Source organism: Brassica rapa, chromosome A06 (assembly GCF_000309985.2).
Source record: "Brassica rapa cultivar Chiifu-401-42 chromosome A06, CAAS_Brap_v3.01, whole genome shotgun sequence".
Taxonomy (NCBI): domain Eukaryota; kingdom Viridiplantae; phylum Streptophyta; class Magnoliopsida; order Brassicales; family Brassicaceae; genus Brassica; species Brassica rapa.
Window position 1 is genome coordinate 17,020,930 of NC_024800.2, and position 27,912 is coordinate 17,048,841.

Consider the following 27,912-nt stretch of genomic DNA (forward strand, 5'->3'; position numbering starts at 1 on the left):
GTATACAAAAATTTAGTATATTAATATTGTTATAATATGTAATTCATTTTCCTTATGTAAACTACATGTGTATATCGTTGTTTTTTTTTTGTCATTGATTCAACGTAAAGGAAAAAGTACCACGAATACAAACTGCAAACAAAATGAGAAAGACAACACCAGTGGGTGCTTTTTAAAAGTAAACAAAGCAGAAATTTCTGCAAATGAAGCTAACCAAGGAAGCTTGATTAGGGAAGACCTCCTGGGAGACTGTCTTGACCCAAGCTTCATGTAGGATGCTGGTTGATAGTTGAAATCGCCTCAGCAAGGATGAGGTCAGATAACCAAGATGGACCCCGTACGCCTATTGTCACGAGTAACACTTTTGGCAATCTCTTCAGCCGCTACATTGCTTCTATCAGGTAACAAGGACTAATCCCTAACTGGGATAGCAAAAACGTATCTGGAAACACCAGCCACATATATGGCCGGACAAACGCTACCACCGACGAACCATTTATTAAAACCTCCGTGAGAACGAGAGTTATGGATATGAAACCACCAACTTGAGACTGGACCGGTGAAGAGAACTAAAACACCTTCCTTTCTCTAGCCTCAACCAAGAACACCAAAAAGTTGTATTTGAAATCGTCAAACAACACCGCCGGACAAAAAATATGAGAAAGATGACGAAATTGAAATGGAGAAAATAAACCACATGAAAGAAAATCGAAAAAGGAGGAAAAGCCTCCCCGGCGGTGACGAAGCCAAACCACCGGAAAAGCTATGGATCTAAGAATAAAGGTCTTGGCGGCTGGGGACACTTCGAGAGAAAAAAAAAAATTTTGTATATCGTTGTTAAGTAAATGAAAAAAAAACATGCAATTTAAAAAAAAAAAAATTTCAAAACACCGTAATGTTTTTGATCAAACGAACACCATAATTTTGGTTTTAAAATTATATCAAGAAAAGGAGCCTTAAGAAAAAAGCCTAATGGGCATACCCGAAAAGTGCGCTATAATAGTCCAAGCTCAGAATTGTAATAAGGTCTTTGTCCAAGTGCTTTATTTATTGATAAGACGAATTTAGTAGAGACTTTTGTTTTGTAGACAAATGATCAGAATCAACACAACTCGGATAGCTTCCGTTCAAGAGATGTTCCAGTTTTTAATCCGTCGTATTTGTTGTGGTGTATAAGTGTGAGGCCTTGTATACATCAGCATAGTAGTAAATAACAACAGCTGTATCAAGCGCACGCTGAAGCAAACAAACATACGTGATATAAATTAAAGCCACTCGAGTGACCACAACATACAGAGGTTATTTTGGAGTCTAGTCAGGATATGATTTAGAAACTCAGCTCACCCTTTCTCTCTCTGCCAATATAATTAGTAAGTGACGCATAAATAAGTATCAGAAAATAGCGGAGCCTTTATGCATCGGTTACTTCCAAACCATCGATCAGCATAATTGAATATATCCTTGAGAATAAATGAGGAAACGACATGGTAATGAACTGGATAAAAAGACTACAAGTTCACGTAATGTTGTAGATGTCAAAAGTAAAGTAACTTACAGATGGCAAGTCTCCTTCCAAAGTTTACCTCGTGAAGAAGATAACACAAAAGAAAATGAAGACAAGAAAGAAATTTAAAAGTCAACATCTCTCTAAATTAATTTTAACACTGTAGGATACACAGGGAATTAAATGAAAGACAAGAGAAGAGAGACAATAAGAGAGGGAAGACCCACACACCTTGCAGTTTCATGGAGCATTCATATATATACACATGGATGTAACGCTTCCGCAGCACAAAGATGACCAATCTCCTCATTCTTGAAACCCATGTCAAGAATCACAAAGTAAAGAGTAAACATGAAAAATTCAAAAAGTTTAGATCTCTCAGTTACGCTTTGAAGGAAATGTAGGCATGAACTCCTTGGATTTCTGGAGAGGTACTTCATTGAACCAGGCGTGGTTAAGAGCCTCGTCAACTGTTAGTCGCTTCTCAGGGTCAACATTCAATAATCTGTTCAACAAATCAAATCCCAATTCTGAAAGAACTGGACCTCCGGTAAAAGATGCAGCAGGAAATTTCTTACGCAGTAAATTGTATGGCTGCTTACGAAACTTGGCTTTGGAACCTGGCAGCGAAGTGAATCCAGGCCAAGTCGTCTCACTCGGTGTTCCAAGAACCGCAAATATCTGTTGAAGCTGGTCAATGTCATTCTGACTTTTCCCTCGGAAAAGAGGTTTTAGAGACAGCAACTCACCCATAATGCAACCGATGGACCACATATCAACTGCGGTTGAATACTCCTTTGTTCCTAGAAGAAGCTCCGGGGACCTGTACCACTGTGTGACAACCAACTGCGTGTAGGGCTTGATAGGACTCCCATATTGCCTAGCCATTCCAAAATCGCATATTTTCAGCTCCCCACTGTTGTTCAGTAGAAGATTAGATGGCTTCAGATCCCTGTGGATGATCCAGTTGCTATGTAGGTACTTCAAACCCTCCAACAGCTGAATCATCAAGCATTTGACCTCACTGGTGCTAAAAGGCTGTTTCATCCTGTCCATAACGCCCCTCAAGTCATGTTCCAAGTGTTCCATGACCATGAAAACACTGTCACCGTTTCCCACCACGACTTCCTTGACGTTCACAATCGACGGGTGATTGCAAGACAAAAGAATGTTGATCTCCCTCAAAGATGTCAACGGGAATCCATATTCGTCTTCCATGTTCATCTTGATCATTTTAAGTGCCACAATCTCCTCTGTCTTTCTGTCCTTGGCTTTGTAGACAACACCATAAGTTCCTTCGTTAATCTTGCTTAGCTTCTGGTATTCGTTAACATCTCTACTACCAGATAGCATGCTCAAGCCTCCCTCTGCTTCATCAACTTCCGAGTCGTTCAAATCAGAAGCACAACATTCTTCTTCACCAACATCCATGTTAATCTCATGCTCTGAATTTTCATGAGAGCTGAGGGGTTCTAAGCTGCGAGACTCAGAAGAATTGGACCGACGTTCATCAGACGAATCCACTTGAAATTCACCGCTCTCAGGAGTAAGACTGCTCCTATTCCATCTGCTATTCCTGACAACATGAACTGCCTCATCCTTTGGAGATTCCAAACACCACTTAGACGTAGCAATATTGGGTGCCTGAACCACCTGCTCGTCCTCCAACTGGCCCTCCTCAAGATCATCAAAAGGATGTTTAACAGACGTCACTGACACTGCAGAAACATACTCTGTTGACTTCACAACACCCTCAGATGAAATCTTACCCACATCAACAATGGTCTTCTCACCAAGTGGAGGTGGAAAGACTTGATCTTTTCTCTCCCCTGAAACTGGAGAACACTTCCTCCTCTTCTGACCAACATCTCCCTCTCGGGCTTCTCCTCTTTGATACAAATCACGTCGCCCATCTTTCAACCAGCGATCAGAATCACTGGGTCGTTTGGTTTGACGCCTCTCACCGTCCCTACCACCCTGACGAGGATACAAATCACGAACACGATCAACGACGACAGAGCTTTTCGAGATTTCAACTCCCCCTGCCGCCATCGTATCAATAACCAATCGAAAAATATCACGATACAATTAAAAAAATCCCAAATCACCAACAATCGCCACAAAGGATTCGACGGTAATCAAAATCAGATCAATCAAACAAGATAGAATCTCGATGAAAACAAACCGGATCTGGGAAACCCTAAAAGTCAACTCCGGGAACAGATAACGTCTCCTTCTTCTCCGCCGATTCTCGTAGACGATAGACGGCGAATTGGGAATCGAGAAGGTTTTGAATCAAGGAGCCAAAGAGATCGATCGCGGCGCAGATCTGGAATCTTATGAAACCTCTCGATGAGAAAGCAAAGACGCGTTTCTTTTACGGCCCTCGTTGATTGTCTTATCTTTTTATACACGAGAGACGCGATTTTTCTTTTCCTAATCCAAATCAACGGTGTAGATTTTGCCTTCTAGTGTTGATCCAACGATTAAGGTTTAGAAGCGCTCAACTTGATTTCAATATTCCTTTCTCCCATGTGCGTATTAACAAACAAATCTTCATAAGATTAACTTCCCTAATATTAACTACCGACACATCAGTTAAAAAAGGTTGTTTTTAGATCTTTTTCTTATTTAAAAATAATGGTTTGCTAAAGATTAAAGTATTTCATTAAATATAAACCTATACTAATAAAATAGAAGTCATGACTTCTTTTATGTACGATATTTTAAATGGACTATCCCTAAAAAGTTGATTATATTTTTTTTGTATTTTTATGATAAAATCCTAACAATTTATTTAATTCTCTTTTTATTCCATCAAAATATTATTAGATATGCATAATTTCGAAAATATAAAATTCTATCAATATATAATTATATTTGCATATAACCATTTATAATCTACTTAATAATAATAACATTTAATTATCTAGAGTATATAATTGTATAAGATCTAATTAATAATAATAATAATAATAATAATAATAATAACACTTATTATGAAAATACAATATTATTAGAATTTTACCTTGCAAATAATAAAATCGAATCAAATATTAAAAATCCTAGGGAAATTGCCACAAATAGCACATTCACAGTACCACTTTTCATGTTTACATAACCACTTTTACACTCACTTTTAATGAAGGGTAAAAGACACTTATATCCTTAGAGTTAATTAATCTAGACTTATGGTTTAGAGTTGAGAGGTGGGGTATAATTTTTTGGAATGTGAAATTTAGGATTCTAATAAATATATAAATAAATACTTAAAAAATATAATTTTTAAAAAAAAAAATAGTTTCAAACATAACTTTTGATTTTCAAAAAAATATTTGAAAAAAAATTCAAAAAATAATTATAAAAAATCCGAAAACATAAAAGTAATTTTTTTAAAATTTTAAATTTTAAATTTTAAATTTTAAATTTTCAATTTTTATTTATTTTTAATTTTTTAAACAATGATTTATTATATATATAAATAACAAGGATATAAGAGTCTTTTGCCACATAATGAAGAAGATATTTTTGAAAATATCCTTGTAGTGGTGGTAAAAATGAAAAGTGGTAGCATGAAAGTGGCAAACATGTAATTTCTCCAAAAAAAGAATTATAAAAAAATCTGAAAACATAAAAGTAAATTTTTTTAATTTTTAATTTTTTAATTTTTATTTTTTATCTATTTTTAATTATTTAAATAATGATTTTTTATATATATAAATAACAAGGATATAAGAGTCTTTTGCCACTTAATGAATAAGATATTTTTGAAAATATCCTTGTAGTGGTGGTAAAAATGAAAAGTGGTAGCATGAAAATGGTAAACATGTAATTTCCCCAAAATCCTAACACTATTGTATTTGCATCATTATTATTAATTATACTATGCATATATCAATATTTATATAGGTATTGTGTTAACAAATATGTATTGATAAATATATAATTAAAATACAATACTATAGATTCAACCATATATTGTTTTTCTAATAAATATATTTATATATATATATATATATATATATATACTATAGTGATGATCTTTCCATGCGTGATTTTTTTTTTAATTTGGACCATTCTTTAAGAATTAATTATAATATTTTATCATTTTATTTGAATATAAATCAGTATTTTTTTAAGAAAGTTCAATATATTTAATGATAATAACAATTTAAACTGATTAATTTTCAAAAATACAATTTGCAAATATTTTGTTAGAAAGATTCATATCTATTTCAAATTAAAAGAAGATATTTACTCAACTTAGTGTATTTCTCAAATATGATATTTACTATAAAATTATTTTGAAATACAATGTATTATCGCTACTTTTTATAAAAAAATTATGTTTTTTTTAATAGTATCTCAAAAAAATTGGGGAAATTACATGTTTACCATTTTCAAGGTACTACTTTTCATTTTTACTACCACGAAGGAGACATTTTTAAAAATACATTTTTCATTAAATGGCAAAAGACTCTTATGCCCTTGTTATTTATATATATATAAATTATTATTTATTTAAATAAAAAATAATAAAAAAAATAATAAAAAAATAAAAAAAAGTAAATTTTTTTTTTATGTTTTTGAATTATACTTTTTCAAATTCAAACTTTTTTATTAAAAGAAAAATTTCGATTTTTTATTTTATATTTTTTTTCAAATTTCTTTTTGAAAAACGAAAATTATGTTTGAAACAATTTTTTATAGTTTTTATATATTTTTTAAGTATTTATTAATATATTTATTAGAATCCTAAATTTCACATTCCAAAAACACTACCCCACCCCTCAACTCTAAACCCTAAGTCTAGATTAGTTAACCCTAAGGATATAATTGTCTTTTACCCTTATCCCATCCCTCAACTCTAAACCCCCTAAGTCTAGATTAGTTAACCCTAAAGGTATAATTTTCTTTTACCCTTTATTAAAAGTGAGGGTAAAAGTGGTTAGTGTAAACATGAAAAGTGGTACTATGAAAGTGCTATTTATGGCAATTTCCCAAAAAAATTCTTCTCTACTATATAGTCCAATTTAATTTGTTTCCATATAGATTTTAAATTTAAAAAAAAAACATATGTAAAGTAGTATTGTTACATAATAATTTTTTCAAAATACGTTTTTTACAAAAATACAAAATTATAATAATAATATTAAGCCACGTAAACATAGTTATTATAAAATTACATAATATATAACGCTAAATTACATTAAATTATTTGTAAATTTTGTTATACTCCTTCTGTATACAAATATATGATGTTTAAGCTTTTTTTCTTTGTATACGAATGTATGATGTTCAATTTTTATTTAATGCAGTTTTCTTTAAAATTAAAATATTAATCAAAATGTAAAAATGTAAGTGGTTGAGCTTTATTGAAAATCAAATAAAACTTTAAAACTAAAAGAAAAACAAAAACAAAAAAAGTAAAAGATAAAAGTAAATATTTAATACGTGTGAACAACCTTAAACATCATATATTTGTATCAAGAGAGAGTATAAACTAAAATATTTAAAATATTTAAGTATAGAAATAAAAAACCAGAACGGTTGTATGTAGGGCTGGGCATAAAATCCGAAACTCGAAATCCGAACCGAATCCAAACCGAAACACCCGATCCGTACCCGATCTGAAATGTAAAAAATACCTCAATGGATCTTATAGGGTGTTATAAAACATATCTGAACCCGAAGTGTTATTAACCGAACCCGAACGGATAACCCGAAAACCCGAAAAAGTATCCGAAGAAACCGATCCGAATATCCAAATTAATATATAATATAAATATTTGAAACATAAATATGTACTTCAAATATTCAATTTCATATTTATTTGGATATGATATCTAACAATAAGTATTGAAAATTTAAATAAACACTTTAAATACTCAATTATATACAAAGAAAGATATATTTCTTATGTTTTACTTTTAAATTTTAGATTTTACTTTGGATATACCCGAACCGATCCGATATAACCCGAATCCGAATGATATATGGTTACTTCGGACATATCCGAACCGATCCGAAACCGAAGTGTTATATCCGAATCCGATCCGTACTTGTAAATTTACTAGAATGGGACCTAGGAGGTGTTACAAAATGGAATCAAAATCTAAAAAACCTGATCCGAACCTGAACGGGTACCCGAACGCTCATGCCTAGTTGTATAGGTCAAAATCTAGTATAAATTAAGAAGTAAAATTATGAGGATTATATTTTTATTGAAAACAAATAAGTATTAAACTGAATAAATAAATATATATTTATTTATAAATATGTTCGCCTCACTCTTGATTTGCCACGTCATAAAGTGAATTCCTGACAAGCCGACACGTGTCCGGGTTGGATGATACTCACCGTTTCCCTTAGTTACAATTATTAATGAATTTTTCTCTTTTTGTTAATAAATATTTCGGATCAGTGTTTTGGGCTTAACATAATTGGGTTTCTGAGCTGTAGGGTAACACATGAGTGAATCCTACATGAGACGGCTTCTTCTCCAAAAATAATGTCGACGAACGAAAGACAGATCTGCTGTGTTTTAACAACTTCAGTTCAAACCTACAGCCAATAAAAATTTGCTGCACCGGCCACACTGAATTCCGATCAAGGTCAGTTGGAATGCGTCGTATTTGGCTGTTCGATTCCACTTCTTCTACCCTTGGTTGAATTTTGGAACTGTAAAGATATCCACGGAGTGGTTCGCCCTATTCAGATATTCACGACGTTTATACACTCTTCGAATAGGAATTCATTTTCTCATTGACTATCACATTAAATCATTCAATGAACCCCCTCATTAAAATATTTTAACTCAAATATAACTAATCTTAACATAAATAATCCTTCGACACCCTAAAATTCTCAAAACCCATAAACATTATTATATACTTCTCTTAACAAAATTTTACAAAACATACATACAAAGGGAATATACAATTACATCACAAAAAATTCATGAATTACTTGACTTCAAGTTTTGTGTCATATTCGCAAAAAAAGTTTTTTTAAATAAATTAGTTTAATTAAGAATATCATAAAACAAAACATTTGAATTAAAATAAATATTAAAAATGTAATGTTATTTATCAGAGAATAGTGAAATTTACTGTCATTATAATTCAAAACAAAAAAAAATAATTATAATGATCTCATAAGTCTTTCATTATTTTTTCGTTTATAATATTTTTTAATCTATCATAATTTTAAATTACTTCATAAATTATTATAAAATCATTTTTATTATAACTTCCCGTCCGTAGGGTGGGCCGGTCCTAGTAAAATATAAATAAAAGTATATATTTACTTCTTTTTTTGAACAAGTATATATTTACTTATTTATTTTGTGTCAGGAAACTTAAAAAATATGTATATATATTTTTAACAACACTAAACGATCTATATTTGGCTCGGTTTAGTCTAGGGCTTTAATTTTGTTGTGCTCAATAAATATTTGGTTAATTAATTGGCTGACCAAACCATTGATAAAATTTCGAGTGAAAAGCAAAATTATCCGACCTGCCGGAATCGAACCAGCGACCTAAAGATTTGCTGTCACAGACTACAGTCTTCCGCTCTACCAACTGAGCTAAGGTCGGTTGTTGTTAGTCAATTACTTTTATATATATATTAACAAAAGTAAACTATAGCTATTTTTGTAAATTTCTGTAGAGCAGTGTATTACGATGGGAGAATTTTGAGGTTCTCTTGTATTAAAATGATCAACAGATTGTTTTGGTGAAGACTTAACAGAGTGTTTCAAATTTAGTTGCATCATTTCTTGATTTAATCTGACAGTTTCCCACCAAGGAATATTGCATTGCATTGTAAGACTTTTTTTAGCACTACTTTTTTCTTGTTTGATCTCAAGGCAAGGAAAACTTGCGGCCACATAGTATTTGATGTCTTTTTGGAGGCAGAAAACAGTATTTAATAGAATATATGAATCGTCAACATTAAACAAGACTGCTAAAACGAATTCATAAAGCATCTCAAGCTGCTCTATCAAGCTGTCATGTATTTCTCACATCACATGGCTAATAGTCATAAGACATCCACGGAACATACCCTTTCGGTCTCCGCTCTGATCCACAAATATAGGTTCTGAAGTTTTCAGCACTGGGAAAAGTTATCTATTGAAAAAAAGGAAAGGAAACACAAAGAAAAACATAGTTTAACCAGACTTTTAGAGAACACCATACCAACTGCTAAAGTAGTTATATGCAAAAGATCGTTACATTCAAATTTGAGTTGGCTTTTGTATTGGTTATGATCAATCCAATTTTGTTTGGTTATGTCTTTAACCGACCGCTAGTTTCTAGTTTATAATATATAAATCCACTCATTTTGCATTTTTCTAAATTATTCTATTAAAATGTAGTCAAGAATGTCACTTGATTTCTCTTCTCTTGATCTTCACCTTGAGTCCCCCAGCCATATGAGCCGTCAAGAGAGGAACAAAAACTGGTTTGTGCTTACTAACGGGTATAATCTCAAACCGACTCAAAACAGAACCAACAACAAATTTCATCTGCATAAACGCCATCTCCTTCCCTATACAAACCCTCGGTCCTGCCTGAAAAACCGGAAACTTGAAAGGACTAACGGGTTTTAAAACCGGTTCTGTAATCCCCGGTTCAGAATCAAACCATCGGCTGGGTTTAAACTCCTCACAGTCCTTCCCCCACAAATTCTCCATCCTCCCCATTCCGTACGGGAAATAAGTCACTTTATCTCCTTTCTTTACACGAGTCCCGTCGGGTAAAACGTCGTCGTTCGCAGCATGCTTAGAGTCCCACGACACAGGTGGATAAAGCCTCATGGCTTCACATAAACAAGCCTTCATGTAGCTCATCTCTTTTAGTTCCTCAAACCCTAGCCCTAAACTCATCAACGGCTCCACTTCCTGTAATAGCTTCTTTTCCACGTCATCGTTTTCAGATAACAACCAAAACAGCCACGTCATCGCCGCTGACGTAGTGTCCCTTCCCGCCATGATGAAACTAATAACCATGTCCCTCACCGCTTCGCTGTCGTGTCCGGACGCTAGAAACCTCGACAGAAGATCTTGTTTGGCTTCTTGTCCGGTCCCAATCTCGAGACTCTTCCTTTTAGCTCTGACAATCTCGGAAACCAACTCGTGTACTGTCCTGATCGCTTCTCTCAACCTCCTCTCGCTTCCCACGTTCAACACACGCTTCGCCTTCCAAACAGCGTAAAGAGGCTCCGTGGCACGGCGAGCACTAATCTCAGCCGCGGTATCAAACGCCTCCGCAAGTGGGTTAACGGGTCGGGTCAAATCCAAACAATCCGGGTCCCAACCCAACGAGACTTTACAAACAACATCGAAAGCAAAACGTTTGAAAACATCTTGCAAGTCAACGGTCGTACCGACATCAGCTGCTGTCGAAAGAACAGGTACAATACGTGTTTCAACTTCTTCTCTAAGAACCTCGAAAGCGAAACTCCTTAGCGAACGAGTCGAGAACTCATGGCTAGCGAGTTTACGTTGCGAGCTCCATGAGTGACCGTCTACGTTGAATATTCCTTGTCCGAGGAGATCACCGAGGAGGTCAGTAAAAGGTCTACCTTTCGGGAAGTTGAAAAAGTTTGTTTTGAGAATATATTCAACGTTTTCTGGGTTTGTTGTGACGATGGTACGACGGTTTCCGAGGAGAGGAATTGTGATGGTTTGCGACGGTGAGAGACGGAGGAGTTTGGTGTACCATTGGAGAAGACGGTGACGGTTTTTGTTGAAAGAGAGTATGGAACCAATGAGTGGATACGACGGCGGTCCATTTACATTTGTTTCTTGAGTTTTCTTAGTTGAAGACGATGAAAAGATTGAGATGATGATTATAAGAAACGCTATAACAAAGAAGCTCATGAGAAAGGACATTCTTTTTTTTTTGTTTCTTGTTTATTTTTCGTTGTGGGCTTGAGAGGATTTGTGAATGTGATTTCAATATGTATGTAGTGCGTCTTATAGGAGGGAGAAGGTAAGCGGGTTTGACCCCAATTGCCAAAAAAGGATATCGTGGTAATTATTATAGTTTGATCCACATTTCACATGACAGGACATTGTGTGGATAGGTAGATGCTATCTTTTTATTATAACTTATTCTTGGGTTCACCCTCTATGTGAATCTATAGCTTCACCAACCAATAGAACTGTGTCATTTTAAATTCATTATATTTTAAAAAAGACTTATTCGTAGGAGTCATTCTTGGGTTCACCCCCTAGAGTGAACCTCTAGGTTCACCAACCAATAGGATTTCATTATTTCAAATTCGATATCTTTTAAAAAAGGAAACAAAATATTTTCAAATTATATTATGTTTTTAAAATAAAAAAGTAAAAAAAGATAATAGTTACAGAAAAAAGAATTAAAAAAAAATATTTTTAATGTTGTCAACAAAACACTAAACCCTAAATCCTAATCCCTAAACCCTAAATCCTAAACTCTAAACCCCTGGGTAAACCCTAAACCCTTGGGTAAATCCTAAACCCTTGGGTAAACCCTAAACCCTTGGATAAATCCTAAAATTTCAATAAAAAACGACTAAAACCCTAAACCTTAAACGCTTGAATGTTTTAGTGTATAGTGATTTTGATTTTGAGTTAAGGATTTATCTTAGAGTTTAGGATTTATCCTAGAGTTTAGGGTTTAGGATTAAGGGTTTAGGGATTAGAATTTAAAGTTTAGGGTTTAATGTTATGCTGACGACGTAAAATATTTTTTTTTGCAATTATTATTTTTTTTTATCTTTTAATGTTAAAGACATAATATAATTTGACAATATTTTGTTTACTTTTTTAAAAGATATCGAATATAAAATAAGACAATCTTATTGGTTGGTGAACCTAGAGGTTCACCCTAGGGGGTGGACCCTAGGGTTTAGGGTTTACCCAAGAGTTTAGGGTTTATCCAAGGGTTTAGGGTTTAGGATTTAGGGTTTAGGGTTTAGGGATTAGGATTTAGGGTTTAGTGTTTTGTTGAGAATATTAAAAATATATATTTTTTAATTCTTTTTTCTGTAACTATTATCTTTTTTTACTTTTTTATTTTAAAAACATAATATAATTTGAGAATATTTTGTTTCCTTTTTAAAAGATATCGAATTTGAAATAATGAAATTCTATTGGTTGGTGATTTAGAGGTTCACCTTAGGGGGTGAATCCAAGAATGACTCTTTAAAAAAAAGTTATTCTTAGATTCACTCCCTAGGGTGAACAGGTTCACCAACCAATAAGATTTAGTTATTTCAAATCTGATATCTTTTAAAAAAGGAAATAAAATATTATCAAATTATATTACGTTTTTAAAATTAAAAAAAAATATTAAAAAATAAAAATAATAATAGTTGCAAAAAAATGTTTTCAAAAAAATAAACAAAACACTAAACTCAAAATCTAAACTCTAAACCCTTAGGTAAACCCTAAACCTTTTGATAAATTTTAAAGATTTATTCTTGGGTTTCATTTTTTAAAATATACTGAATCTAAAATGACACAATCCTATTGGTTGGTGAACCTATAGATTCACCTAGGGGGTGAACCCAAGAATAAGTCTTTAAAATTTATCAAAAAGTTTTGGGTTTACCTAAGGGTTTGGGGTTTAGATTTAGAGTTTAGTGTTTTGTTTATCGTATTAATTTTTTTTTTGAAAACATTTTTTTTTTGCAACTATTATTATTTTTATTTATTTATATTTTTTTTTAATTTTAAAAACGTAATATAATTTGAGAATATTTTATTTCCTTTTTTAAAAGTTATCAGATTTGAAATAACTAAATCTTATTAGTTGGTGAAAACCTATAAGTTCACCCTATGGAGTGAATCCAAGAATAACTCTTTTATTATTAGTTGTGTTTTATTTTTCTGTCTTTTTGGAATGTTTTTAACGAAAGGATGTGAATATTTAATCAACGTAGGTATATGCTACTTTTAAGAATAAAATTGTATTGAGTTTCTAAGAGCACTTATGTGTCCATTGATGAAATATTCATCTAATTTCGCACATATATAACAATATTAGTTCAATGTAATTTAAGTTGAAAATTTAGCTAAAATTTTCTATTTACTAATGAAATATCTGTTAAATATATTTTAATATATTATCCATTTATTTTTTAAAAAACTCTATTTCTAGTGTAATTTATATAGAAAAAAAAATTACAACAAAATTTGATCTTTTTTTTTGGTCAAAATTTTTTGATCTTAATTACAAGATGCCTCAACTCAATAATGTTTTATAAAATATTAAATTATATCTTAAATATATATAAGATAATTGTAATAGTATTTGTTAAGATAAATAATAATATATATGTATCTAAGGAAACATAATAATTATACATAATTTAAATAAAATATCACTATATAATTTTTTTAATTTTCAAATCTTTTTTTCCGATGTCTGATATTTTGCTATTAATCTAATACTCCCTCCGTTTTTTATTATAAGTCGTTTTAGAGAAACTATTTTGTTTCAAATTATATGTCGTTTTCGGTTTTCTATGTAAAATTTATTAATAATTAATGTTGTATGACCAATGGTAATATATCTTATATTTTTCTATTGGTTGAATTGTGGTTAGGTAAATAATTAATGATGTTTTTGTTTAGAAAATTAAAAAATTAATGGTTTTCTTAATCTACGTGCATAGCTGTAAAACGACTTATATTAAAAAACGGAGGGAGTAGTACTAATTAAAAAATTTCTTTAGTATTTTACTATATTATTATCTACTCTAATATTATCATTTAATAATAATGTAGATATGTTTGATTGTTTAATTAAAAACTCCATGATAAAATTAAACTTGTGAGGTAATTTTGTAAACTAATTAAGACAGCTGGATAACACTGCAAAATACAACTTTACTGTCAACCACATTGTAAAATACATCCATTATACACGTTTTCTAGAAATAGCTTCCTCTCTCTATATTTTAAGATAGTGTATCACAGGGCCGTCTAATAGCACGCGCAAGTGGAGCGGTCGAACAGGGTCCGAAATATAAAAATAAAAAATTTAAAGATTTTTTAAAATATATAGATAAATTATGGTAAAAAACTTTAAAATTTTAGATATAATGCTAAATTTAGAACTTAATTAAAAAATTTCAGACAAAGTTATTAAATTTTAAAATTACGTGATAAAATATACAATTAATATTTTTTTTGAACGGGGCCTAAAATTAATTTGAGACTGCCCTGGTGTATCACATTGTTTCTCTACTGCACGAAACCGAAATCTGATTTATTTACTATTAAGGAGAGTCCAGTTGTCAAAAAAGAAGTGTCCATCCGAGTTACTTAAACTTGTCACCAAAAATGTGACGTGTTGTAAACTAATTGGAAAGCAAGTCAAAAGCTCATCACGTGGCATATTCGCCAACAAGTCACAAAACCACTATAGAAATAAACTGCGACGCCAAAAGGAAAAAATTGTCTATATAAAGTAACTATATTATAAAAAAATCACTATATTATACTGTACGTTGTTACTTATGAAGTTGGCAAATGCATATATTTTTAAAAAAGTTTAAGCAAAATTCAAGTAATATACGACATTTCCATATATCCAATAATGGCTAAAATATTATGGAACATCCAAACTTGTATAATAGTTCCAGTTTTACATAACGTGTTCCTATCATAACGTATTTAAAAACAACTGAATGCTCAGACTTTTGATCAAATGGTCGGGTTTTAAATAAACTCGAGCCGAAATGTAGGACGTAGACGTTGAAGAAGTTTTTGCACGAGCCTGATTGGAAGAATGACCAGATAAGTTCCCCCTGGTGCTTTTTCATTTTTTGCATGTTCTTATTTATTTTTTTTGATAAAAATGACCAGATACATTTTTGCATTTTCTTCTTTAGGCTTGGATTCATGGCTTATTTTTAATCAAATGTTTCCACAAATCACCCGTTGTTTTGTTATCGACATTATATTTTTCTTTATGGATGAGAAAATATGTCTACTATAAGACCTTGTTATAATGTATGGTTTAAATCGGCCTGATTATTCATTTTTGAATATATTGAGTTGCATGATCAGTTTCTCCGATTGAAACTACAATTATTGTCTGCACTAAAAAAACTACAATTATTTTAGTCCTAATTAGGCTAAAGGTAAAAATAAATTTTAGTTATTATTATTTTATTCTTATGTTTGATTTATAAATATATTTTGTAAATTTTAAATTAATTTATATATGTTCTTTAAAAAAATTCTAAAATTTCAATTGATTTTGAGTTGCATAAACAAGCCAAATAGGTATAAATGAGTAGTCGTACGCTAATTAAAAAAAAAAACTCTCTCTAGGATGAACGAAGGAGACTCTCGACAAAAGACAATGCCGCCGTCATTCTCATCTCTCGATGCCGGTAGGGCCTCAGGCCGCCGGCGTCGGGTTCTCTGTACCGCCGTCTACTCGTTACCGTCACCTTTGGCGTTCATCGCCGTCTTCATCTCTCATGCTCTCGTCCCCTTCGCCTCCCACGTCGCAGTCTCTTCAGATCCAGTCGCCGCCGTCACCTCATCTAATCTTCCCCTGGTCGCCGCCTCCTCCCCTGTTCCTCTCATCATCACCGCTCACCCTATCACGGCGAGCAGGAGCGCCGGATCTACTCTTCTCGAAATCACTGGATCTGCACACTTCCTCGCACCACTTGGGTCCCCGTTTGGAGCACAGCCTGAGCATCCTTTGTTTCGCTTCTCTCTCTCACCAGTGCTAGCCATTAGATGTCATGTCTCCTTACCATCTCAAACTTTGGTCAAGAACCCTCAACGATGGTTTCAATCCCACAGATCTATTGGAGTGGATATTCAAATTGTAATGGGTTTGTGCCTCTGCTTAGGTTCTGTTGAGAGCAACGGTCTCGATACGGTAATATCGGAGTCCTAGTTCTCATCCTCACCTTAGCTTCCATCCCCCGTTGAGTATCGCCAAGAGCATCACGACCCTGACCCTAAGGTTATACTGGTTCTTTATTTCCAAATACAGGCAACTCAGGCCTCTTTTGCTTTCCGACTTATTCGAGATTCACATAGTCTCTTCGAAAAGCTTTCTTGGTGGTTCAAATTGCAGGCACCTAAGACTTAGATACCAAGGCTCCGTCCGACAACTCCCTCCGACCTTGTCAACCATTCTGTTCGATTCAGAGCCAAATCTACTAATGGAATCGGAGATGACAAAAGTTTCAACCGCCTCACCATCTCGCTTACCGATCTTTTTGCTACCCGGATCTCGTGAGATTCACCTAGTTTTCCGGAGCAACATAGACGGTTGTAGAGCTGTTCTCTTTCCTTTGACGGGGTTTGTAACCTCAATCTATTTTCACCCTCTTCCAACCCCTTTCACTAGGGTATTTCAACGTCTGTTCAGAGTATTCGAATGATATCAAGGATTCAAAGGAAGGTTATCTGCGGATTTATCTACTTCGAGCTAGTCTCTCCTTTTAACACTTCTATCTCATGTTGTATTGTTTTCCTGTTATTGTTGTTCATCTTACCGTCGAGCATGCCTCCGGCTGTAGTCGTCGAAACGCTTAAGATTTGAATTAATGAAATTTGTGTTACAAAAAAAAGAAGAGTAATGGTACCCCATATATTTTAAATGTGGCTTAGACATTGTCTTGTGTTTGTATGGCCAAGCAATAACAACTTAGTTACAGAAATAAATCAAATTATTTAACCTATTTTTATTCTTCTAATTCTTTGATTAATAATGAATTCATATTAAAATATTTAAAATTATTTATTTTAAAATCTGTTATATTATTTGAAGTTCATAAGAATATTAAAATATATATATTAATGAGTTTTCTGCAGCAACTTTTATAACTTTTATTAAGATAGATATTTAAAGTCAATTTTTGAAAGAAACACAAGAATATTATTAAAATAATTTATACATATGCATGAATATTTTTTATATTTTAAATACATAATATATATTATAATAAATAAATTAAATATTAAACTGATTATATTTTGTTAAAGATATTTGTATAATATATCTTATGGGAATTCACTTAAACATGACACACAAAACACAATAATAATATCACAAAATAAGATATTCTTTTTGTTATTAAAAAGGTCAAATAAAAAGTTTCTTTTATTGATAATAAAATTAACCATAGTAACTTTAGTTAATTAATTATACATATATATTAAATAGTTATAAGATTTAAAATAAAGACATAGAATACTGATCTTTTTTTTTGTGTAAACAATAATACTGAATTTTTTAAAAACATTTATAGAGATATTTGCTTGAAAGTTATCTCGTTGTTATACGTGGAAAGGCTTAAGAGAACTGATTTGGTTATCTGTGTCAGCAAAGTTCGCTTACATTTTCCGATACATATCCATTTAGAACTTCAGAGTTAAGCGTGCTTGATCTGGCGTAGTGGAAGGATGAGTGACATATCGGGAAGTGATTCGCGATATCGTGAGAGTGAGTCCAAAGCACGAGGAATAGTCATGTGGTGATTGCAAGGTTAGTAAACAAGACTTTCGGGCTTTGAAAAAATTAACGCACCGTCCGTCGCACAGAATGGGGCTCATGGCCGAGTGAGCGAACGGTCGAAAAGGCTTACTGAGAGGTGTCTTGAGACATGTTTTTGTGTGCAACGGAGCATTACCCTCTGTGAGTGGGTATGAATTGTATCATCACGATTTCTGGTATATGTGAGAAGGCTTAAGAGAATTGATTTGGTTATCTATGTTACCAAAGTGCGCTTACCTTTTACACATCCGTTTAGATCCCCAGAGTTAAGCGTTCTTGATCTGGAATAGTGGAAAGATGAGTGACATATCGGAAAGTGATTCACGATATCGTGCAAGTGAAACCAAAATATGAGGAAAGCTCATGTGGTGATTGCATGGTTAGTAAAGAAGACTTTCAGGCCTTAGAAAAATTAGCGCACAGCTCATCATACGGAATGGAGCCTATGGACCAAGTGAACGGGCGTGGAAGGTCTATCAGTCGTGGGTAGTCGGGGCGTTACACAATGTTACAATTTATTTAAGCTTAAAACCTCTTACTTTAGTTTGATAAGTCATAATGAGAAAGTTAAATGATATTTCAAAATTGTAAACCATGATTAAACGATGATATTTCGCAATTGTAAACCATGATGAGTGTTGGACCCAATTTCAGTCAACTATGTGATCGGGCCTAAATAACCTGGGCCGCGCAAAGAAGCCCAACTCTGGCTAGCAAGAGAAGATCGATCTGACGAGCCGAAGATCAAAGAGAAGTTGAGAATAATTCAAGACCAATCCACTATAAGAAGAGATCGATGGACACGAGGAAAGACACAGAGAAAACCCTTGCAAGATACAGCTCACCTCTTTTTCATGGACATTAGAACGTCGTTGAAAATATATCCGCTCTCTCCAAGGTATTCTTTGATTTAGAATTGATTTATCCTAGAAACCCCGAGTTTGGTATGGTTGGTTTTGCAGATACATGGTATTTTTCAGATCTTCATAGAGCTTGATCGCAAACCAAATGTTCTTACAATTGGCGAAACCTCGTTTATGTAGCATCCCAAAAAACAAACATTAATTTCAACTTCTTCAAAGAATGTCAGGAATGTGTATGACTTAGGTCAATGAGATTACATACAAGACACAAGCAGAATATCTATGAAGAAAGAGTCAACAAAAGTATTTGAAGATAACTCGGCTTGTATTGCTCAACTCGAAAAGGTTATATCAAGAGTGACAAGACAAAGCATATTCCCTAATATTTTTCTTATACATTCGAGAGCTTTAGAAAAATCAATAAGTGGACATCGAATATGTAGTTCATGCAACAATCCGACAAATTTGTTTATAAAGACAATTCACACTATAACTTTTCGAAACACGTCTACAATAACGAAATGCGTCATTTGCGTGACCTATGAATAAAAATTTCTGTTCATTATTCTCAGGGGGAAGATTACATCAGTGTACTATGTTTCCCTTGTCATGGTTTTTATCCCATGGGTTTTCTATGACTAGGTTTTTAACGAGCGAGTACGTAATAAAAGATGAATAAGCAAGGGGAGTGTTAAAGATGTGATTATTCATCACATATGATTGTGAATAAGGTGATAAGTTAAGATATATTTTATAAATATATATGTGAGAGAGAGACAAGTGATGAAGCTTAGAAGAGTAATTTTTTATTCATACTATATATCTGAATTACAACTGCACATCATCCCATCACCCTTATTTATAGTATGACTTAGTCAGTCGTACTCAGACATTTATGAGAAGATATATATATATATATATATATATATATAATATGTCAAGTTGGTTAAGTTTGTCAAGAGGATAATCATTTAACACTCCCCCCACCCCCCCCCCCCCCTCCCCCCCCCCCCCCTTAATTATTCATCTTGTATTATATATTTATCTTTAAAAACCTAGTCATGGTAAAATCCTACGGGATAAAAATCATGATGAGGAAAAAAAATACATTAAGATAATCTCCCTAAGAATAATAGAGCTTTTTTTTCATAGATCACATAAATGCTGCAATCTGATATCGAGAACTTGGAATGTTGTAGTGCGAAGAGCCTTTGTGAACAAGTTAGCCGTACATACTCAATGTCCACTTCTTGAATTTTTTGAGTTCTCATATGTACGAGAAAAATATTGGAGGGATGTGGTTTGTTGTAGTTTCTTATATATCCTTATTTGAGTTAAGAGACATAAGCCGAGTTATCTTCACATACTTTCGTCTGGTCTTTCTTGGTGACGATTTTACTGGCTTCTTGGATACGGTGACTCATTGACCTAAACCACACAAGTTCTCGATATGCTTCGTGAAGCATCAACGTTTATTTACGTGAGAACCATGAGATTTTGGTTCCACCAAAAACATGTCCAGGTTTTGATAGAAATTTACGAATATCCAAAAAATATCGTGCATGTCCAAAATTAACCATACCAAACTCGAGATTTATAGATTAAAATAATCCTAAATCAAAACATACCATGGAGAGAACATATATATTCTCGACTCCGCTCTAACACCATGAATAGGAGATAAGTTGTTTTTTGCAAATAAATTAGTCACAAAAATTATATTTAATCAAATATGACTTGTAAGATACATAAGCTCACATATTCTTTATTACCGTTAGCATCTCCAAAGTACTTATTTATACAATACTTTACTACGATCTTTTGTAACATCTATTTCAATAGAATTTTGAATTGTGAGGATATCTTAATCTTTTCATTTCAAAAAATCTTTCATCCCATAATGTTTTCTTATATATTGTTTGTTATAAATTTTCCAGAGTTTTTTAAAGTTCATGGGAACATAATTTCGCTAGCATTAATCTTTCAGGGATTATAAATAATTGAGATGCAATTCAAGTCTTTATGTCCTGCCAGACATACATGCATCTATTATGATTTTTCCACTAACCTTGTAACAAACCATTTTTCATACCGCAAGGTCATTTTCATTTCATTCTTTGGAGATATATTCACATTTTCGATGCTTGGACTTCTTGTCCAAAAATTTCTCGTTTCTCTTACGAGATTTAGATCGACTTGATTGCCCCATTTCACTTTTGACGAATCATTTTTTTCTACACTCATACATTGAGGTAGATTCGTGATCCTCGTTTATATTTATTGTCAACAATGTACTTTGTTTTTGGTTCTATTTTGTATCCTTAATGATATTGTTAATCGAAATGTTTTTTTTATCATCATCAATGATTTACTCATGCACCTGATTATAATATTTGCTCCTTTTCAAGGATTCTTTGTAACCAAAGAAGTCTATCACGCTTCTTACGTGCCATAGACTTATAAGCCATCCTTTAAAGACATATATTATTATTGGAGCATATTCAGCTGAAATATGAGATTTGATGATTTTATAAAAATGTATGGCAGTCATTTTGTAAATGATAATCCTATGAACTTCATGTTCATATTCATTTATATGAAGATTCATAACTTTTCATGATTATCCATTTCACATATCTCATTCACCAGCTGCTTATATGCTTCTAACAACTTTGCAAGCGTATATATAATTATTTTATATATTTTATCCTTTTGGATTGTATATGTCTTTATTACATGCACAATTGCATGTTTTATACTCAATAATGGAGATATTATTTCATCATACCTGAATTTAGTTTGTCAAGTTCATTTTCGAGTGCGAACATAATTTTCTGGATATTGCAATCATTGGGATTCTTTAATTCTCTCTTTCTCGAGATGATGGCAATTCTTGTCCATCTATCTCGTACTGAATCCCACTTTAGAGCCAATAACATATTTAGTTACCCATTTCGGATTATGAATTATGTTTCAAATCCCTTTGTGTGAGATATATGATTCAAGGTCTGTTTAAAGAAATCACCTACAATGAATTTTATAAACATTATGATTCATCTCCATATCTTTATTTTCTATAAGACATGCTATATGTGAAAAACTTATGGTTTTTAACATTTCACAATAATATTGATAGCATTATTGGACCATGATTGCTATATATTAGTAAAATTTACGCTTACTACCACTTATACTTTTTGCCATTTTTTATGCATGTCTCTGCATCATAAGCTCTTGTAGAGTATATAAAAAAATTATATTACCACATATCATATATATTTGAGGAAGGAGATGTAATTTTTACATTTAATAATCATGTACGATGAAGAAGTATCTGCCAAATACATATCTCTATCATGATTCTTAAATCTGACCTCTTCCCAATTTAACTCACAAAATATGAACTGATATGAAAATTTAACATAATATTGATTTCATAATATAAAGTTATAAGTATGAAGTAATAATTTATATCTTCTTCAGGAAGATAACTATCATGTCACATCGACATTTTCCATTTTTTTTCTGGATCAACCAGAAAATACAAAACATCAAGATGAGTATCATTATTCAAGTCATGAAAAATGGTTCGTGTTCATAAGAGATGAAGTTAATTTCACTTCTTTTTTTAATTCTTGATACAGATCAACTAAATATTTTGGTATACCACAAATACATACTCAATGTTCTTTCTTGCGGCATCTGTAGAAAACGTTTTCAGTTTGCTTTTTGACATCCCGACCACTTTCATTTCGTGAAAGTTCATATTAATAATTTCATCATAGGGATATAATCTTCTCCCTCGTCCTCTTCCAAGACCATGATAGTTGTTTCTACCACGTTCTCATCATTTCTAATTACTATAATTAGAGGGAATGGAAATACCAGGAGGACGGGAATGATGGTTTATTATCATAAGTTTTTTTTAAAAAATTATACAAAGTATTTGCATCAACTCCAACTATATGGTGAATCTTTTCTTTAAAGGATTTAATTATTTAAAAATCTTCAGGATCTTTTCTCATGTTACATCTCATATATAAACCAGCATCGAGACCATGTAAATATCATAACTTTATCGTTTTCTCATCCGATATAGTTTTCAAGTTATTGATGATTTCCAAAAACTCGTTTTCTTTTAAGTGCATCTTTGCACCTACTGGCCATGTCATATAATTATTCTCAGTAATATCATGGTATTTATTTTAAGCTTTATCAATTTCAACATGATAAATCTATTCATTGAACATTATATAAAAATATAATAAAGACAAGAATTTAAATGCATAAGTTAAAGGAAAAAAATTAAGGCAAAAATTTAAAAGCATAAATAAAATCGGAGGCCTAGCCTACCACATGATCCGAAGAGACATAATCTACCATATTGATCATCTTTCATTCAAAAAGGCAACGCCTTCTGTATGGTCCAAGGATACATATCTACCATTTGACCATTTTTATTAACGGAGGAAAAACCTTCCACATGGTTTGAATAGACATCGTCTACCATTTTGACAATTTCTTATTCGCTGTGGTAAAGCCTACTACATAGTTGTAATACCCCGTCTTCATGAAAAAAAAAATTTTTAAATAAACAATTCAAATAATTATTTTGAGAAATTTAAACGAGTTTTTAATTTATTCTCGAACATAAATTTTTCTGGAGATAAAATACGGAGCTCAAAATAGTATCGACGATAAATGGAATCGTCAGAATTTTAACTACAGTTTAATGTTGTGATTCAATGTCATTAAAAGTAAGTCAATAGCTTAACTTGATAATTAAGCAATTTTTTTGAAAGAGTAAGGTAACCAATGAGAATGGAGTCTTGGCCACCAAATTTGGATTAATTAATCATCCTTAAAAAAAAAGAGAAGGAGGACATGTCAAATAAGAAGGGAAGGTGATGATTAATTTAATTATCATGCAACATGCCCACATGGTTAAAGAATGAAGCAAGAAAAGAAATAAGTGATTACTCATTGGTTTAATGAGTATGTGGCCTTGTTATAAAAGAAGCAAGTGATGCTTTGAAGATTAGTCATCTGAACGTGGCATGAAGCACAAATGCCTTTGAAGCTTAGTCATGTTTTCTTAAATATGGTCAATGGAGAGTATGACATATTTCACAATGTTATACATCAAGGTTGACTGTAAAAAGAGGCTGAACTTTCTTTAACTTTAAGATCAGCGACCAAGAGAGAAGAAGAGAGAGAAAGAAGAGAAAATAAATAAAAAGAAAAGAAAGAAAAGAGCAAACAAAAAATAATGTATATAGTATTAGAGAGTTACTAAAAGAATCATGACGAGTTAAACTACGAGATTACGGGGTTAATATTATGGAGTCAAGACGAAGGTTTGGAGTGGATAAAAAAGGTTTGGTCAACTTTCGGAATCAGAAAGTCAAGCCACATCGGTTAATCACTGTGAGTTACGGTTAATTGTTTGTTAATAAATTTTAATGCAGGTTCCTGACATTAGAGACAATTTTCGACCTATAAAAGCCAGACCGGTCTAGGTGTCAGTTTGTGATTCCGAGGCTTGAGACGATGTCTGGGAAAAGTGGATAGCAAGACTGGTCTAAGCACTCAGATTATTGTGTATAATTGTGTGATTATTATATGTTGTTATGATAAGTACCTCGTGTTGGTACTATTATGTGAGAACCTCGTGGTGGTTCTAGTAGTTTGCAGGTCATTTTTTCCTCAAGTGGTACCACTGAGCTGGCCGTGGTCCTAAAAATGGTGGACTCGGTTTAACTTGGCTTGATCACCAAGGCCGAGTGTCATACGTGGACGTGACAGCCCCCGGCGAGTCTGAGGACCGGGGCACGGTGATTCCAACTGAGGACCGTGACCGGGTGATTCCTGAGCGCTTACGCCTTTGTGGTGCAATGGTGAAGAGATTACCTGTGTTCTTTTTGTGGAGAAGAATGATTACGTTGGTCCCTAGGATTAAATATCTTTGATTGATGTGCTAGCACTCGTAAAGAGTGCTTTGATTTATTATGGTTATTGCTTTAGTCATTCACTCTTTACTATTTAAATATTGGTTGTTGTACTACCCGTCTTGCTTGTGTTTGGGGTTGGTTTGGGATGACGGATAGTTTTACATGCTAGATAGGGAATTTTGGCTCACTGAGTGAAACTAGTTCATTCACTCCTCACCATTTCTTGCAGGTGACCAGTAGAAAGGACCATAGCATTCGAAAAACTGTTGGAGCTCGTGAAGATTTGACATCTTTTTCTAAAGACTCGTTTTAAGATATATGAATGTATGTTTTATTTTTGCTTGCGTCCATGGACCTTACGTATAATATTTTGTGCTTGTCTATCACTCCGGAACAATAATATAATTAATATAAACTAGATTTATTGAAATACATAAATCAAACTTCACCTCGGTGGCTTGAGAGCGTTCGTGCTGATAACGTGTTGCATATTATGTGAGAAAATATATAAATATATATATATATATATATATATATATATATATATGTAACGAAGTTTATATTTATTATATATGTTGTTGGTGTAAGAGAGTCACGAGAGAGAGAGAGAGAGAGAGAGAGAGAGAGAGAGAGAGAGAGAGAGAGAGAGAGAGAGAGAGAGAGAGAGAGAGAGAGAGAGAGAGAGAGAGAGAGAGAGAGTTGTTGAACTTTTATTTCAGATTCTTGTTAATGATATAAATAAAAAAAAACATATATCATTTATAGTACAATAGATATATTGCATAGTCATCATCTCTTTCAACTTGATAATGACATGTGTTGGTGAGGAGGATGAGGTGAGAATAAGACAACTGTCTATGAATAATCATCAATATTCTAACGTGTTGTAAATTATGTAAGACAATGTTATTGATAGTTTCTAAACCAAGTTTCTGTGAGTAATAAAATTTTAAAAATGTAAAAGTTGAAGAGAGAAGCAAATTGGGTTCTTTGCCACCATTCCGAACAAAATGTTTTTAGAAATTTTTGTCTGGCGTGCAACCTTTCCATTTGTCTCTTTTATCTTTGTATTTTTTTTTTAGTTATTTATTAGAGAATAAATGTTTAATCTTTTAGATCTTTTTGGTAAGACTCTCACCTATAGATGTGCTCTAAGTCGAGAAATATTAAAGCTGATATAATATTTCTTATTATATATATATATATTTTTTTTTTTTTGATTTGATGAAACAATAAGAAAGATAGAGAGAAGTGAGACAACGACTTGAGAGAGTGATATGATAGAACTTTTCAATTTCTTTTTTGATGATTCATTTTCCATGATGGGTTCTTTCATTTAAAAAAAAAGCATGCTATATGTGAAAATTTTCATGTTTTTCAACATTTCACAATAATGTTGATAACATTATTGGAGATGACTATATATTAAATTTCATATTTACAGTCCATTATACTTTTGCCATCTTTTTCTTATGTATGTCTTTCCATCATAAGATCTTATAGAGAAAATAATAACTTTTACAATATTATTCTTAAGATTTCCAATGTAATATTTATTTTTGAGAGATGAGAGATATTACCTTTAGTGATCATGTACGATTAAACACTATCTGCCAAATATATATCTCCATCTTGAATCTCAAAAACTTGCATCTTTCCAATTTAACTCACAAAATATGCATTTGTATGAACTTTGACCATTATATAAAATAATAAATTTTATCTTCTTCAGGAAGATTATTCTCATGTCACATCAAAATTTCATTTACATTTTCTGAATAAAAAAAAGTATTTAAAATATCAAGATAAGTATTATTATTCAAGTCATGAAAAGATTGTCCTCGTCATAGGAGATGAAGTTTATTTCACGTCTTTTCTCTTTTTCTTTTTGATTCTCGATATTGATAGGTTAAATATTTTGGCGTACGAAAAATACGTACCCAATATCTGTTCATACCACATATGTAGCAAACTTTCTCTGTTTGTCTTTTATCATTCGGGCCACTTTCATTTTTGTGGAAGTTTTTATTATTTCTTTTATCATAGGGACATAATCTTCTTTCTCGTCTTCTTCCACGACCACGATAGCAGTTTCTACAACTTCCATATCCTCGTCCTTTCCAATAATTATAACTGGAAATGCAACTTAAATCTTTACATCATGCCAGACATACCAATATACTGCATCCACTATGTTTTTCTCCACTAAACGTGTAACAAACCGTTTTTCATACTACAAGGTCATTTTTCATTTCATTCTCTGGAAAAATGTACACTTTTTAGATGCTTGGACTTCTGGTTCAAAGTTGTATCGTTTTTCTAACAAGCTTTACATCACTTGATTGCCTCATTCACTTTTGGCCAATCTTTTTTTTTACACTCATATATAGAGGTAGATTCATGATCCTCATTTGTATCACACATTTTCTCTTTTATTATCGAAAATCTATTTTTATCTCTGCTTCCATCTTTTCATCCTTAATGACATGGTTAATCAAGATATTTTTATCATCATCAATGATCTACTCACGTATCTGATTATAATATTAATTATATCAACGTTCTTTAAAAGATTCATCATCTATTCATATATTTGCTCCTTTTAGAGGATTCTTTGGAACCAAAGTAATCTATCGCGTTTCTTATGTTTCGTAGACTCATAAACCATCCTTGCAGGACATATATTCAAATTGGATTCTTTACAGTTGGAATACGAGATTCACAATTTCACAATGACACGCAGTCAATTATGTAAATGTATTATCCTATGAGGATCCATAACTTTCTATGATAATACATTTCACATATCTCATTCATCAGCAGCATATATGCTTATAACAACCTTGCGAGCATATCTATAATTATTATGTATACTTTATCCCTTTTGGATTGTATATAGGCGATGAACTGTATCGTGCAAATAAATTGGTATCTAAAACTATATTTTATCAAAACTGACTTGCAAGATATATAAGCTCACATATGCTTTAAAAATTAGAACAAAATCAAGAATATATTCATTCTTCTCCAAGGTATGTTTTGATTTAGAATTGATTTATTTTAGA

The 27,912-nt window shown here is 32.4% G+C and overlaps 2 protein-coding genes and 1 non-coding gene across 5 annotated transcripts; all 3 read right to left on the reverse strand.

Moving 5' to 3' along the window:
- Positions 1–882: 882 nt before the first annotated feature.
- On the reverse strand, positions 883–3,897 carry LOC103873528 (cyclin-dependent kinase G1). 3 transcript variants are annotated; one of them, XM_033274051.1, is made up of 3 exons: positions 1,556–3,897; positions 1,345–1,460; positions 883–1,236 (listed from the first exon to the last, which is right to left on the reverse strand). In XM_033274051.1, the coding sequence occupies exon 1, from the start codon at positions 3,554–3,556 to the stop codon at positions 1,883–1,885; it is 1,674 nt and encodes a 557-aa protein (XP_033129942.1). In that variant the 5' UTR covers positions 3,557–3,897; the 3' UTR covers positions 883–1,236; positions 1,345–1,460; positions 1,556–1,882. The 3 variants fall into 3 exon arrangements, with proteins under 3 accessions (XP_033129942.1, XP_018508152.1, XP_009150189.1); XM_018652636.2 differs by having other exon boundaries at positions 1,017–1,236; positions 1,345–3,897; XM_009151941.3 differs by lacking the exon at positions 883–1,236 and having other exon boundaries at positions 1,238–2,009; positions 2,083–3,897.
- A 3,445-nt stretch (positions 3,898–7,342) lies between these two features.
- On the reverse strand, positions 7,343–11,803 carry LOC103873527 (cytochrome P450 94B3). Its single transcript, XM_009151938.2, has one exon. The coding sequence runs from the start codon at positions 11,403–11,405 to the stop codon at positions 9,897–9,899; it is 1,509 nt and encodes a 502-aa protein (XP_009150186.1). The 5' UTR covers positions 11,406–11,803; the 3' UTR covers positions 7,343–9,896.
- Positions 9,020–9,105, reverse strand: TRNAY-GUA. The gene is given in 2 exon segments: positions 9,020–9,055; positions 9,069–9,105. It is a non-coding gene; the product is annotated as a tRNA-Tyr (tRNA).
- Positions 11,804–27,912: the final 16,109 nt, after the last annotated feature.